The following is a 16,429-nucleotide window of genomic DNA, read 5'->3' as shown; positions in this document are numbered from 1 at the left end:
GCTTTCCGAGTGTATCAGGTGAAGTAAACAAATTCACCTAAGTTTCAATGGTTTAAATGTTCTTAGGTAGCCTTAAGAGTCTGTCACAGGTCCAGTAGCAGGGGGTCCTTATTTGGTTGCTGTGATGACAGGGACAAGAGGCATACCTTGAACCTCACTAAAACTCACTGACCCCTCACCCCTGTTTTACCAGTCCACACTGACTCCTCACCCTGCCCCAGGCTGGGATGCCCATGACCTGGGTTCATCATGCAGTGACCTGTGCTGGCAGTGTGGAATTTGGCATTTACATCTGAGCATGACATCTGCCTTATAACGAAGCACACACTAGGGTAGGGGGAGAGAAAGAAACACCTACCCAGAGACTAAGTCTGTTTCTAGAAAAATATATCTTCTTATAACATTATAAGGTTTCCTCTTGGCCCTGATTATAACTATTGCATTGGCATCTCTGAGAAGGAAAAGGAGGCAGACTCCCATTAAGTGCCAATGCTGCATACCTTCATGAACTTTCTAAATGAGAAATTCAATTGGTCAACAATTAGGTCAACAGATACTGGCATTATTTTCAAATTGTGCCCAATTTCTGTCTTCTCTGTTTACTGCGATCAATCTTGCCTCTGGGCCTACAGAGAAGTTTCAGTCTGAAATGTTAAATCTGGTAACCATAGTAATGAAGTAGCGAGAAGGTAACATTTTGGAAATGTACTGCAGATACAAAAACAAAACAAAACAAAAACAAACAAAAACCAACCTCTCATTTTAACCATTATTTCCCATTTGCTTGTCTAATTATTTGTGTAAGAGTTGCTGATGCTATAGTTGAAGTGCTAGTGAAAAAAAAAATGGTGGTAGGAAAGTTAGGAGAGAGGTAGAGGAGAGATGATCTGCAAGCTAAATAATAAGCCGGAATAATGAAGCACGGACGGTTTCTGATACACTTTGCTGCTTTGAACATTCTTGGGAGAAGCAAGGAAGTGCCTCCTGGTGGCTTACAGTGTTCATCTGCTTCCGTTACTGCTAATTTTAAAACAGAACTAACAGTCCACATTCATTAGAGAAGAGCTAGCTTACCAGGATCATTCAAATTCAGAAGGAAGTAAGATCGGCCAGAGTAAGCACATTTCTCATTTTTCACCTGCTTGTTCTGCAGCTAGGGAAAGCAATGAAGTGGGAGCCCATAGCTGCCTTTTTCCTTACTGTTCCTCCTTCAAAACCTGATGCTTCTTCGAGGCACGCCTGGGTGACTTCATCATGACATTAACCTGGCTCTTAAAAGTGAATAGGGAGGGGTCAAGGCCAAGACCAAACATAGAGCCAGTCCTATGGATTCAGTTCTCAGATCTTCAGTTTATTGAAATAAATAGTTCATCAAAGTCAGATGGACAAGAGCATTGACTCCTCTCCCTCTGAGGTCCTGTCATCAGACATTGAGCAGTGGGAGGAAAGAGGAGAAAAAAAAATAAGTGGCTATTGAGAAGATTGATATTATTGCTTGGAGCCTCTAAAACCAGGTAGACACTTTTTAATAAAGACAGGCCTCCATGAACATGGTGTGCTGACCTCTAAAATACACCTATTCAGTGTATTTTACAGTGAAGTTACAGGTTACTCTTTTAGGATTTTTATTGTTCTATGTTATATATTTTATACGCTCTATATTAGAATTTCCCTCAAAACTATAATAGCAGCAAGGGACTTACTGCACAAATGACACCCTTAAAAATAATGAAATAAAATATTTTTCAAGTCAAAGATAAATAAAAGAGAAAACACATCTTAACCAAATTGTTGCTATGGTTTTCTTAAAATGGGATCAGAAGGACTTGAAATTTCTAGGAGGTCAAGGAGGGTCATAGCAGGGCACAACTTGTTGAATACATATTTCCTGCATCTTCAAAGTAGTTTGTCCTTCTGGACTTCTTCCCTTAGCAATTTTATATACAATCAGAAACTCCCACAATTAGAAGGTACAAAAATAGTCATCTACCTCAAAGCCACATGTTACATCAATACCCATAAGCTCCAACAAATGAATAAACACTTGATTATCTCTAGTAACAAGGAATTCATTACCTTCCAAGGTGTTGTGCTCCATGTTCATTTTCAGAGTTGTTAGAAGTTCTCCCTCATACTGAGTTAAATTCTGTCTCCCTGTAATGTCAACCAATTGCTTCTGATTAGCAACCTTGAAGCCATTAATACAAATGTTCTTTACTCTTTTGAAAACACCTTCCATATGAGCCAGACTGCCACAACCTTTTGATCCGGAGAAGGGGCTGCGCATTAACAGATACACTAGACAATAAATATAAATTTAAAAGGCAGGGGGGAACCAAGTGGAGACTACTCTGTAGTGAAGTGGCTCTCTGAATCTCTGGACCAATAGCTTTTTATTTACTAGAATATGCATTTGTCCTTTAGCAAAGCAAACACACATATCAAAGATAAGGTTTTTTAAACAGGAAAAGATTATCAGGTTAGGGGATTGCCTTGAGCCACCATTGTCTCAACAGAACAATCAAGTTCTTACTATCACCTAATTAGAGTAATTCTTCCTTCAAATTCTTGAAAGAGATTTTCATTGATATCCTGGTTTATGGACTTGGACTGTTGTACTTGGGACATTGGACAGATAAAGGGGTAGGAGATACACAATCAGGACAGCCTAAGGACAGGGCAAAGAGCAAGGGACTCCTCCCAGGGTGATGAATGTTCCCAAAAGCACACCACAAGAGGAACCGTAGAACAATGTTTTTCAACCTTTTTTGGGCAAAGGCACACTTGTTTCATGAAAAAAATCACGAGGCACACCACCATTAGAAAATGTTAAAAAATTTAACTCTGTGCCTATATTGACTATATATAAAGTAATTCTCTTGAATAGGAATCAAATAAACACAAAGAAAGTATTTTATAATTACTTTATTATGAAATATTAAGTAAACAAAATAGTGAAAAATTATAAAATTCTTGTCTTGTCTGCACCTACGGCACACCAAGCAACATCTCGCAGCACACTAGTGTGCCGCGGAACAGCGGTTGAAAAACGCTGCCATAGAAGAAACACAAGAGAGGTTGGCCTTGAAAACAGATGAGTCCGGCAGAAACCGGTTTGGCTCAGTGGATAGAGCCTCAGCCTGCGGACTGAAGGGTCCCGGGTTCGATTCCGGTCAAGGGCATGTACCTTGGTTGCGGGCACATCCCCAGTAGGGAGTGTGCAGGAGGCAGCTGATCGATGATTCTCTCTCATCGATGCTTCTAACTCTCTATCCCTTTCTCTTCCTCTCTGTAAAAAAAATCAATAAAAAATATATTAAACAAAAACAAAAAACAGATGAGTCTGGTGCTAGAAGCTACCCATTGTCTTCATTATCATGAAAGTGCAGCAGGGAACACAGAAGGCTTTAGCAAGGGCTAAAAGCTATGCACTGATTGTTCTGTCAAGAAATTGGGGTTTATATGAATATGGGAGTAACTAGGGCAGTGTTTTTCAACCTTTTTTGGGCAAAGGCACACTTGTTTCATGAAAAAAATCACGAGGCACACCACCATTAGAAAATGTTAAAAAATTTAACTCTGTGCCTATATTGACTATATATAAAGTAATTCTCTTGAATAGGAATCAAATAAACACAAAGAAAGTATTTTATAATTACTTTATTATGAAATATTAAGTAAACAAAATAGTGAAAAATTATAAAATTCTTGTCTTGTCTGCACCTACGGCACACCAGGCAACATCTCGCAGCACACTAGTGTGCCGCGGAACAGCTGTTGAAAAACGCTGAACTAGGGGAATGGAAGGTTATAGTCAGTAGATGGGACTTCAACATGAATCTCTGGGTGGAAATTAGGTGTTCACCAAGAAATCTGAGAAACCACCTGCTAAAGTGAGATCATAAAATGGGATCCCACAGAAAGGTCTGGAAAGTTGTTGTGTCTAATCTGACCCCCACATATTCCCCAAAATAATAGCCTCTAATTCCCTTCCACTTTCCAAATCTCCCAAGTTCCTCTCACTGGCAAACCCTAACCAAGAATCAATCAAGAAGGGAATTCTGGGAAATGTAGTTCTTCCCTGCATTAGGCAGGAACTTCTACAGGAGTGATGCCAGGTAAACAATAGATAATTTCACACAGTAACCAGTTTTTGACACCAAGTCTCTCTCTCTCTCTCCCTCTCTCTCTCTGAAACAATAACGGTCTGGAGAACTTGGTGGTCATGATCATCCAAGTTAGAAAGCAAATAACTGCTTGGTGTTATTTATTGTTAATGCTATCATTATTATTGTTCTTAGTTTGGCAGTTGGCTCATATACTAGTACTAATCACCTGTCTCCTTCAGTTTGTGCTGTGTAGACAGTCTCAACATTCACTTTGTTCGCACCCTGAACAGATGGCAAATGATGTTAATAATTGAACAGCTCATCCTCCAGATGGGAGATGTTCACCTTCATGCTTCTTAGAATTTAGTGTGTCTTCTGAGCATTCTAGATAGACTAGAATTGACAGAGACAACTAGGAAAAAAAATGTCCATATGCAGGGCATTGCTTTCCTCTTGAGAAACTGAAACATCACAACCATGTAATTGATTTCTAAACTATTCTCTAAGACTACAGCTGACAGTAAGTGAAAACATTTCAGTTTAAAGACTGTGAGCCAAAAGTCAAACAATTACTTTTAAATAATTACTTCTAGTCCATTAAAATATGGTGCTATAGGTAAAGTGTGGTCCAAAGTACAGTGAAATATGTAATCCACTTTAGAAAATTTGTTTCAAAATATACATTGAAAAGATATATTCTTCAGAGACTGTATGGCCCATGAAGTCTAAGATATTTAATGTTGTGGGGTCGGACCCTAGGTTCAAAATAAGACCACCGGAGGCTGAAGATTGATTAAAAAAAACAGGCAAGGATTTATTGAACTGGCCAGGACAGCCGCAAGAGCACCACATACAGGTGGACTCCACAAGACTGCACCGTTTCAGGGGTAGGCAGTCCCTTTTAAAGGTTCAAACCACAGGAATTTTCCTTTGTTCTAAATCCTAAAGACTACATTCTGAAGACTGGGGTCAGCCCGCAGGGTTGTAGCTAGTCACATCCTGCTGGACATTGGAATGTGGCCCTATCTTGTGAAAGCCGACAACACAGAAGCAGAGCTCAGAGGTTATCTACAGTTTCTATCTCTGAAGGTTATTGAGTCAGTGGGAATTAATCTCCTGTGGTCCTGGTCCCAGGCAAGGGAAAATTGCCTTAGCCTCTAGGTCTCCACCTGAAAGCTAAGGTAAACATTCTGTTATTTAATCAGGTGCAGGAGCCAGACTTAGCAGGGTTAAAATTCAAACAGCAGTTTTTACCAAAGTATGGTTGCTACTATATTTCATTTACTATTTGGTCATTTAAGGACAGTGTTTGCTCACATCTGGGCTAGAAGGAGAGCAGCAGGAATGGAGGTCTGAAAGGCAAAGGGGACATTACAAAGGCCTGCTTTTTACTGAGTGAGGTGAGAGCCACCAGAGAGTTTTGAGCTGATGATCTGACTTGACTCACATCTTAACAGGATCTCTCTAGTTGTTGTGTTGAGAATAGACATTATTGCTGGGAAGAAGGGTCTAGAAGCCAGGGGACCAGGTAAAAGACTACAACAATTCTGCTGGGAATGCTTTGATGAGTCACCATTGAGTGGCTCAGACCAGCATGTAGTGTTGGGGGTGATATAAAAAGTGACTGAATTCTGGTTTGGAGATTGAGCTCATTAGACTTCCTGACACTAGATGTGTTACATAGCCCCACATATGTGCAGGGAGGTTAGAAAATGCAGTCTCCCCACGTGCACATGTTTAACCAGCTAAAGCAGGATTTCTTAAAGTTATGGCAGTGTTATGCCCTAGGAGACATTAGGCAACGTTTTCATTGTCACAACTTGGGGAGGAGGGGTTGCTACTGGCATCTACTCAGAAGAGGTCAGGAATGCTGCTAAACATCCTGAAATACACAGTACAGTTCCCTCCAACCAAAAATTATCTGGTCCCAAATATCAATAGAGCTGCAATTAAGCAATCCTAAGCTAAAGGAACGTCCACCATGGAAGAAGAAAGATGGGTTTAGGTGGATAACTAGAAATCTTAGCCAACTCTACTTCCTATGATGTGGCAATATCAGTTGCTCATACCACAGCTGAATTCTGTTTCTCTGGCCTTACCTACATATTATCCCACTGTTTTGGGGGGTGAGCTTTGTCCTGAATCAGAGTCTCTGCTGGCTTTTTGTTTTTTAACAGAAAAACATTTAACTTCATTTAACATGTGATTGAAGCAATGAAGGAGATTTTGATAGCTAAATGGTGAACGGCACCAAGTATAGGTATTAATTTGTTTTAAAAGATTTGTGAAGGAAAATGTTTCATTGATTAGAGTTTCAAGATTTAACTGATGTTTGGTGGTAATCATTAGATTTACAGGAATTTTATTCTCTTCACCAAACCCAAATGGATAGCCTATGGTTCAAATAACCTTAATGTTATGCAAATGCTCTGGTCTTTTGTTATGAGTAAGAACAGACAAGGTCTAATTTATGTGGTGAAATATTTGCATATAACTAATAAATACTGGCTTTTCATTTACCTAGCTTTATTATTTTGATTTGCCAATAGATACATATATGAAAAAAAATATTTCCTTGTATTCTGGAGTGTTTGTCTATTCCATTTATTTTCTTTGCAAAGAAAGCATGCTTTTTTTTTACTGAGATTAATAAAGTGCATCTAATTTTACATATTTTCACACTATCTGGGTTGCTCATTAGCTTAACACTGAGCTCAAAAAAGATGGACAGTGTTTCAAATATAGAACACAAATGCCTCAGTTCCTGAGTTGCATTGTTGAGTTTAAGTTTGACTTAATATTATATAAATTCAATATGTGAAAATAAGCCACATAACAAATAATCAAGGAAAATACTTTTCTTATTACAAAATACTTTTTCCTACCATTAGTTTAAGAAGAATTTATTTTATATATATTCAACATAGGAAGCTTCAGCCAATTATTATTCTAGGTACTAGGGCCATCAAGATATATAAAACTGGGCCCTGTACTTAAAGATTACATAAGAGGCTGACATATAAACAGCTGATTTTAATAGCAGGTTCCACTATGGAGACATTACCAGGTGCTACAGGAGCTAAGGAGGAACCCATGGCCCAAGCTCAGGAGTCAAGAAAAGGCATCACAAATGGGATGATGGCAGAGTAGAGTCTTGCAGGACATGCAGGAGCTTGCCAGGTTAAGAAGGAAGGAACATTCTATGCAAAGGGAAGCAGCTGACTAAAGTCAAAGACCATGAAACCTCAAGAGAGGCATAAGGCAGGACATAGGAGTCCTTGAATCTCACACAAAGGAGCTTGGGAGCGGTCATTAAGGAGAAGAGAAACTGGGTAAGAAGGCTGGGAATGGAAGCAATTGGCAAATGGCATTCCATCAGTTGTACTACGGCAGAAAGCAGGGCTGGCTTAAAAATTTGTGGGGCCCACTACAAAATGAAAATGTGGGGTCCTTTTCAAAAATTATTTTGAATTTCAAGATGGCTACAATAGAGCATTAAACCAGTTATAGGACCTTTCTAAGCATTGGGCGTGTGACACTGCGTTATGCATGCCCTTGAAGCCAACTTTGGCAGAGGGCATCGAGGCAGGCATAGGATGAAGACAATAAGACCCTTATTTGTGGAGTATTTGAGCTCTTGATCCCTGGCATATATCATCAGATTAGCTCAAATAAACTTTTTAAAAATTTAAGACACTTAATTTGCATTCTGTCTACTCTCTGCTTGGAAAGAAGAAACATATCAGCTAGCTAGAGATTAGTCTCAAGGCAATATACTAGCCAGCATTATAGGCCTTTACTCAAACTCAGAAAATGGCCAGATGCCTAAGGTCTTCATTTTAAAGATAAGGAAATAGAAGAGCAAGAAAGTTGAGGGACTGTCCTAAACTCAAAAATCTCTGAGGCATTAATGATATGAATTCGACCCAAGTCTTTCAGGCTCTATCCCAATGTTTTCCTCTGGTCCTCTACAATATCAAGGCTATTGAGTCTCTAGTGAGAACAATAGGATGAACTTCTTTAAGGAAAATTGATCCAGAGGCTATGCAAAGGACTGCAATTGGCAAAAATGAGGGAAATCTGCTAGGAGATAATTGCTGTTGCCTTTTCTCCCACAGGGAGCATTACCTTTCGGAGCCCTTACTCAGAATCAAGTAGATCATTCCAAGTACAGTTATTGAATAATCAGGGGCCCAACACTGTACTAACAGATAGGGCTGACTTTGGCATACTCCCAACTTCACCCTTCAGTGAGTAAAGACAATAGTGGAAATCAGTTATCAAAATTCACAGTCCCTGAGTACCCATTATTTTATATGATTGACAAGCAAACATTTAAAAATAATAATAAAAAGCAAAAATACAAATGAATACTGAAAAGCAATAGGTAGCTACAGAGTTCTTTTCATATTATCAATAGATGATTTGTGCATCTCAGCAATATTACCTCACCAACTCTGGAGACCTCAGGCTTATTTGAATGCCAAGAAACCTTTTTACATAACTCAAGAATATCTCTCATATTAGACTCTATAGTTCTCTATGCCTCTGTCCCCACAAAAAAGCCAAGGTTTTATTCATCTTTTCCTTCCCTTGGCTCTTAAAATAAAGCTCCAAATAGGCAGGTGGCTTGCAAGGCCCTACATGATCTAGCCCTTGGTTATTTCTGAAACTGTCCTCATCCCCACTTTTCCTGTGCATTTCAGGAGCCATCCTACCATCTCTCAATGGCAGAAAACCCTCCAATCTCAGACATCTCCCAACTCTGTTTTCACCTCTTTAATGCTTTCATTTTTCCACAATCTTTAATGAAACATCATTTCCTCAGGGAAAAGCTTCTCCTATCTGTCAGATTAGATGAGGACCCCCCACTAATAAGCTCTCACAGCACCCTATAGTTTTCCTTCAGAGCCTTTGTCATAGTTAATAGCTATCTATTCAGGCAATAATTTTATTTTTGTTTTCATCCCAAGGTTGAAAACTCCTTGAGGGCAAGAATTTGATCTAGTTTGCTCACTACCAGATCCTCCAGCACGTGGCATAGTGCCTGATATCTCCTTGGGCCTTTTCTGACCACTCAATCTAAAACTTCTATTTCCCCACCCCTCACTTCTCTTAAGTCTCTTACTTTGATTGTTTTCCTTCAAAGCATCCATAATTATCTCTGTGTATATGTGTGTGTGCTTGTAAGTATGTGGAAGTGTCTTGTGTATGTATATACATGTGTATATGTACATTTTTATATGTGTGTATATATGTACATACATGTATACATGCATGTGTTTGTGTATAATTTCTTTATTTGTTACTATTTGTTCTCCCCACTAGAAGATAAGCTACAAAAAAGCAGAGACTATGTATTCTGTTCACTGCTTCATCTCCACCACATACCTGGCACTTAATAGGCATCCAATGACTATTTTGTTGGAAATATAAATACATGAATGACAAGTGCTCAAGAAATGCTTACCAGAACTTTCTTCTTAAAAACTCAATAATAATTATATCTTTCACTGAAAAAGATATGATCTATTGATATGCTTTTCTTTTAGAAAAATTGTCTTTCAACTGTCTTCCCAAAATGACACTTTGACAGTTTGAATTCATTTACCACGTGTCATTACTAAACAAGTACTTATATTTGGTTTACTGTATTTCAACTTTGTTTTTCTGCAAAGTTCTGTCAGATTCTTCATCCATAATCTTTAATGAAAGCCATGTGGGATTTTATAGGACAAATACATAAAAATAAAAGACACAAAGAGTCTTTGGAATCAAACAGAGCTGCATTTGAATCTCAGTTTCAACATTCATCAGAAATATAATTTTTGGAACGCCATAGAATTGGTCTCAGCCTCAGTTTCACCAGGAAGTATGTGATTGACAGGATTGGCTTAGTGATAAGATTGACTGTAGTTTTAAGTGCATGGTGTACAGTCATAATCAATAATGATATTTATTCATTCTTCATATCTATTTTCAAGTCCCTGTGATACAAAAAAGGGAATTGAGGCCACAAGAATTGAGTATTTCTCAAGACCATCCTTCTTCCCTAAGTCCACATGATAGAAATCAACAGGCCTACAATTATTAGTAAGCATCATCTAGCCTTCATCTGCTCAGGAGACTTTTTGGTAAAAACACACTGTGTTTGAACTCATACTGTTTCCCAAGTGGGACAGGGGATCCCATTATGCCCTTGCATTGATTGAGGCTCACTACAACCTCAGTTCCAACTGAGCAATTTCTTATTTCAACAAAAGGGAGTCTTAATCCAATCAAAGAATCTGGGTGAGAAATGTGAGGAAAACAATTTTTTCCTACCCCAGTTTTTTTATTTTTTTATTTCCTCCTCTCTAGGGCATAAAAGAATAATTGAAACTATAGGCTCTCCTAAAATCTTTAATTTAAGTACCATGCTTTTTAATTATATTAAAATTATCTTCTTAAACAATTCATTACAATGCAGTTCTAGTGATGCTTTGGGTCTAATTTCACATCTAAACAACAGTTATTCCAAACACAGGAATAAGTAAATTTTACAGTAAGTAAAATTGATTCTTAAATAAGATAGTAAATCTCAAACAAATTGCAAAATGCCATGAAGTGCTTCATACAGCAGACAAAATTGAAGATTTTTATCAAAGTGGGATATAGAAATTGTATATATTGATACTTGGACTGGATGATTCATTTTCTATGGGGATTTAGTCAGTGAATAACAAAATAAATGAGTTTTCTGCTCAAAGTTATTGAAGATGGCTGGTCTGCAGCAATAACTAATTGGTTTCCTGGCTAATTAGAAGAAATGGATAATATGTACCTAAAATTCTATTCTTACTGAGATGATGTATCTGATTCTCCCGGTGAATACAGCTATGCCTACATATTGTTCTTTATTTTAGCTTCTGTTTATCCATGACTCAAGCTCATCTCCATTCTGCCCTCATATAGGAATCTTTCCATATTACTATAACATTTTATTCTGAACCTGTTATAACACAGAAATTGGTTTCAATTATGAAGCAAAACCATATGCTTTTATGTGGCTAGTTTAAGATTCTATATTTAAAAAGCATTGAATGAGTCATAATGGTAAATAAGAAGACCCTTAAATTAGCATTCATATCTCCTGCATATGAAACATTCAATGGATAATTTTCTACCTATGACAGATTTATTTCTATGGTGGAAAATTTTAAAGAATTGATTTAACTAGCTTAACTATAATAAGAAGCATAATTTAAAATACTGTTGAATAAGGAAAGTATTTTCAAGCATAGAGAAAACCTCTTCGAGTTTCTTTTTGTTCATTATTCAGCAAACATTTATTAAGCACCCACAGGTTGCATGGCAATGTACAACATAATTATAACCTAACCTGGCATCATTCTGTTCTAGCTCTGGTAGTGAAGTGAATAAGTTAACCTCTTCAGCTATCCATTCACAGTATGTGAGGAAAGACTATAAAAATTAAATGAATGAGTCCGTCTGAAAATAAATATGGGCATGCGTATTTATGTTTCCTTTTTTCATGTGCTAAACGTGGGTTACCAGCTAACTACCCTTTCTATTTCTTCAGGGGCCCAAGACTTTTAAAATAATCTTATCTCACCCAGGCAGTAAATTGTATGCTTAATCACGAGTTTGGAAATGTTTATAGAGGTGAGAACAGCAATTTGCAGGATTCTACAGACATGGAAAGAATAAACAGCACAATAAATTTAGGCAGACAAAGGGAAATTTAAAAGATTGCTTCCATTTGAAAAGTCACTTTAGACTCGATAATACAGAACCGATTCAGGATTTTAGAAATGGACATTAGAGCTCATGTAGGCCATTGGTTTCCAATCTTTTGCATTAGAGTCACTTGATTGTTCAAAATACAGATTCTCGGTATTCTTCCACAGAAATTCTGATGCAGTTTGTCTAGAAGTTGCTGAGAGGGAAGACAGGCAGACATATACTTACGAAGCTCTGCAGAAGCCAAAGCTGAGATCCACACATCTAGTCTAGCCTCAACATTTTCTTTGCATGAAATCATGAGGCTTTGAAAGAATATATATCTTGCCTAAGATCAACATAGCTTGTAACCCTTTGAGCCAGGCCTAGAACCGAAATACCCAAAGTCCTAGTCTGAATCTCTACTAAACCAACTGGCATCATTTCTTCTTCTCTGATACACTGGTTGAGATCTAATTACCAATCAGTAATAGGATGTCCAAGACAGCCTATATCCCATGTGATAAGCAAATCCCCTTCCCCTAATGGCCTCTATGCTTCCTTTCCTGCTAAGTACTAAATAAGTCTTCCAATTATACTGCAATGATTAATATATGTGTTTATTCCATATTTTGTGAAATACTATACTTAATTAAAACTTTTGCATCCATAAAATATATCATTCTGATTTGAAGGCAAGGTAAATAGTGCAGTGCCTCTGGTTTTTTGAAAGGGTTGCATAGTGTTGTAGAAGGCAGTAATCTAGTTTCAGAAGAAGATTCAATCGATGGCTATTCAGAACTAAATTTTCATTAAGCAGGTCATTTCAATCCTGCCTTTTCAACCCCACTATTTTGACCCACCTCACACCCAGATTCCATACATTTGTCTCTATTAAGTCTATTTACTCTTTACCCTCAGGAATAAATACAATTTTCAGCCTTTCATCTAAATAATGTAGAAATAATCAACACAAAATACCACTGACATCAGCTAAAAGGGCACATTTAAATATGGTAGAAATAAATAACTAGCCCAAGAATCAATATTAAAAATTAACACTAGAAAAATTAGCCATGGTAGCCCTGGCTGGTTTGGCTCAGTGGATAGAGCATCAGCCTGCAGACTGAAGGGTCCCAGGTTTTACTCCAGTCCAGAGCACATGCCTGGGATGCAGGCTCAATCCCCAGTAGGGAGTGTGCAGGAGGCAGCTGATCAATGATTCTTTCTCATCGTTGATGTTTCTATCTCTCTCTCCCTCACCCTTCCTCTCTGAAATCAATAAAAATACGTATTAAAAAAGAAAAATTATTCATGGTAGAAATATCCAATACCAAATAATGAATATTTAATCTCTGCCATATAACTGAAATGAACTAGAGTGCTAGAGGGGAAACATAAACTTGTAAAAGAATAATCTTAGATCTACCATTAATGTTAAAATCAATGTCAATAGAAGGAACTGGACTGTGAATAAGCCACAATACTAGAAGTTCCTACCTCAGGGCCAAGTATACTGCAGGAGTTAAGTAAATGCTTTTTGAATGAAAAAATGAATGAACTAATGAGTAAATGAATGAATAAGTAATCCTCTTCATAGATTTAGAGTATATGTTTGTGACTTAGAGACTTCACTTTAAAACAATCTATTCAAAGCTATGGATTAATACATTAGATTTTGGAAAAGTTGGTGCTGAGTATAATGTAGGTGTCTCTCTTTGTTAATTGAAATGACCACAAAGTCATTATTCTTACCCTTAATTTCTCAGCCTGAAAGTTAATGAACTGTATCTATTCCATGAATAATTGAGTTAAACTTGAAAGAGAACCACCCGTTCCAAAATCCTCCCACACTATCAGTTAACTGTGATTTATTCTTTTACTTCTAAAGAATTTTAAGCATCTTCATCTGATTTGACTGACAACCAAACTGTGCTTCCTCCGTCTCTCTTCTCTCAGGAAGAAGATGCTACTCGTGAAAGTCGTTTTAATTTCAGTGGTTATGGGATGGGTCACTGCCTCCAAGTGAAGGATGGAACAGCTGTCAAGACCGCACCTGCCAACCAGGCCCCGCAACCCCCAAAAGATGCAGATGCCATCAAGAAGAAGTTTGTGGACCGGGCAAAAAGAATTGACACGATATCTCGAGCTGCCTTCCCATTGGCCTTCCTCATTTTCAACATCTTTTACTGGATCACATACAAGATCATTCGGCATGAAGATGTCCACAAGAAATAGATGTGCCCTTCAGATCCTGGGACCTTCTTGCCTAAGTGTTGTGCTTGTAAATACACAGTGAAATTGTCTTTATATCACTTTGATAGAGGAGAAGATTGGGAGAGGGGAGAGGGAGGATCATGGGGCGGGTTTCCTGGCACCTAGGTGAATAAAGATAAGTTATATGGCAATGAAGGAAAATGTTTGCACAAAATTAAGTTGTTGCAGAATCACGTGAACATAATTCCCTCCATAGTTGTCAGCATTGTTCTTTCAGATGATACATCAATTAGGCATGATATGCAAGGTCAAGTTTTCAAGGGCAATTTGTCTTTTGGTCTGGTTTTGACTAATTCTAATACTGGAAAAGCTTAACACACACACACACACACACACAGAGAGAGAGAGAGAGAGAGAGAGAGAGAGAGAGAGAGAGAGAGGGAAATTGCTTATCATCAGACCATAGTGACTAGCCTATTGTGAGTCGAGGACCAAACTTTTTTCAGGAAAATGCTGCCTCATTTTTAAAACAAGCCTCCTGAGCTACATTCTTTACAATGTCTGTAATTAGTGTTTCACCCGTGAAATCCTTTCGTGGGTCATAAATTATTTCTACTCATAGAAAAAATGAACACGAATCACAAAGAACAGATTTCTACTTTACTGTCTGTGTAGGTGTGCATTTTAATATCATTTTCTTTCCTAGATGTAATTTGGGGTTTAAATTGTGTCTTGTGAAGTTGTTTAATAGTATACCCTCTTAAAAATAAATGCCCACTTTATTTTAGATCCAAGTTAGCACACTATATATTTTTTTTGCTTTGGCTATATTTATGAGTGAAGTGTTCAAATGTGATGTAGCCATTGCAACCTCACAGCCACAGTATTTATGAAGATGGTGTATCCTGAATGGTGTAGCTCTTATTAGCCTGAACTTCCCATTTCTGCTCTCATTGTAGGTGTAACTACTAGTCCTAATGTCAACTGACCCATGATTTCTACTGTCAATCCAAGTGAATATCATTTTAGATATCCCGAATTAACTTAAATAACTTTAAAATTGTACTGTGATTTTCATAACCCGTTGCCTTTTTGGTACCAGAGCTACGTGGTTTGAATCCTGGCTACATAATTTAAGTGAGAAAAAAAAACAAACAAACGTATTTTTGCTTACTCAGATAAAAGACAACCTGTAAAAACATAATGAAAAAAAATTGAACTTTACATGTGTTGTAAAAGGGGCTATTTAAAAAAAAAAAAAAGTATTTGTGTAATTACAATAAAGCTAAGTGTGCCATAGAACTTCTCTAAGAGTCTTTCTGTTTTTTGTACTACAATGTGAATAATTTAGATCACAATGGTAACTTGGATTTTTGTTTCTGGTCTACCGTATAAGCTTGAAGCACTTATATAGCTATTATATTATTCTTATCTATCTATATAAAAGCCTAAGTGACCATCGCAACTGAACCGATGACTGAAGAGGCTGCGTGGGGTGACCAGGCTAGCAGGGGGAGTTAATGAAGGGTGAACAAATGACCAAGCAGCAGGCTGCATGGGGCAACCCGGCCGTCAGGGGGGTTAGTGAGGGGTGACCAAATGATGGAAGAGCAAGCTGTGTGGGGCGACTAGGCCAGCAAGGGGGTTAGTGAAGGGTAACCAAACAACCTGAGGGGTGACCAATGACTGAGCAACAGGCTGAGTGGGACGACCAGGCTGGCAGGGGAGATTAGTGAGGGGTAACCAAACAACCAAGCAGCAGGCTGCATGGGGTGACCAGGCTGGCAGGGGAGCAGTCGGGGGTGATCAGGCAGGCAGGCAGGTGAACAGTTAGGAGCCAGAGGTCCAGGATGGTGAGAGGGTACAGGCTGGAATAAGGGGGCCCTTCACATCCCCTGCATGAATTTCATGCACTGGGCCTCTAGACTATAATAATAAAAGTGTAATATGCTAATTAGACCGGATCTCCTTCTGGAAGAAGAAGCCGGGGCTGAGAGGGAAGCCCGGGTCCCAGGTGCCAGAGGGTAGCTGGTGCAGGCAGATGGGGGAAGGAAGGCCTACTCTTGCACAAATTTTGTGCATCGAGCCTCTAGTCTACACTAATAAAAGAGAAACATGCAAATTGACCATACCTCCACTACGTTCGGAGGCCACACCCACGAGCCAATCAGGAGTGAGTATGCAAATTAACACATCAAAGATGACAGGTAAATTTGCATATGCAGGCCGGTTGGGCAGCATCATGGCCCACCCCTGGGGTTCCGGGTCCATCAGGGACCAGGGAAGGCTGGTAGGGCAGCACCAGATGCCACCCACAGATACCATCTGCAAGGTACCAGTTCATTGGGGCCCGAAGAGGTGGGGTTGGCAGCGCCAGACAC

The 16,429-nt window shown here is 38.5% G+C and overlaps 1 protein-coding gene across 4 annotated transcripts in view; it reads left to right on the top strand.

The window, feature by feature from the left end:
• GLRA2 (glycine receptor alpha 2) overlaps nucleotides 1–15,345 on the top strand; it is a 157,395-nt gene extending 142,050 nt beyond the window's left edge. For 3 of the 4 annotated variants that reach the window (XM_084869863.1, XM_084869865.1, XM_084869866.1), the window contains one exon: nucleotides 13,791–14,196. In XM_084869863.1, coding sequence (XP_084725989.1) covers nucleotides 13,791–14,069 — 279 coding nt within the window. In that variant the 3' untranslated portion in view covers nucleotides 14,070–14,196. Of the gene's footprint in view, nucleotides 1–13,790 lie in introns of all 4 variants that reach the window. The other variant, XM_084869864.1, reaches the window with a different exon arrangement.
• The last annotated feature ends 1,084 nt before the right edge of the window (nucleotides 15,346–16,429 follow it).

Source organism: Pipistrellus hanaki, assembly GCF_964339955.1.
Source record: "Pipistrellus hanaki genome assembly, chromosome: X".
Taxonomy (NCBI): domain Eukaryota; kingdom Metazoa; phylum Chordata; class Mammalia; order Chiroptera; family Vespertilionidae; genus Pipistrellus; species Pipistrellus hanaki.
The sequence above is the reverse complement of the archived record's forward strand: the minus strand, read 5'-3'. Positions and strand labels throughout refer to the sequence as shown.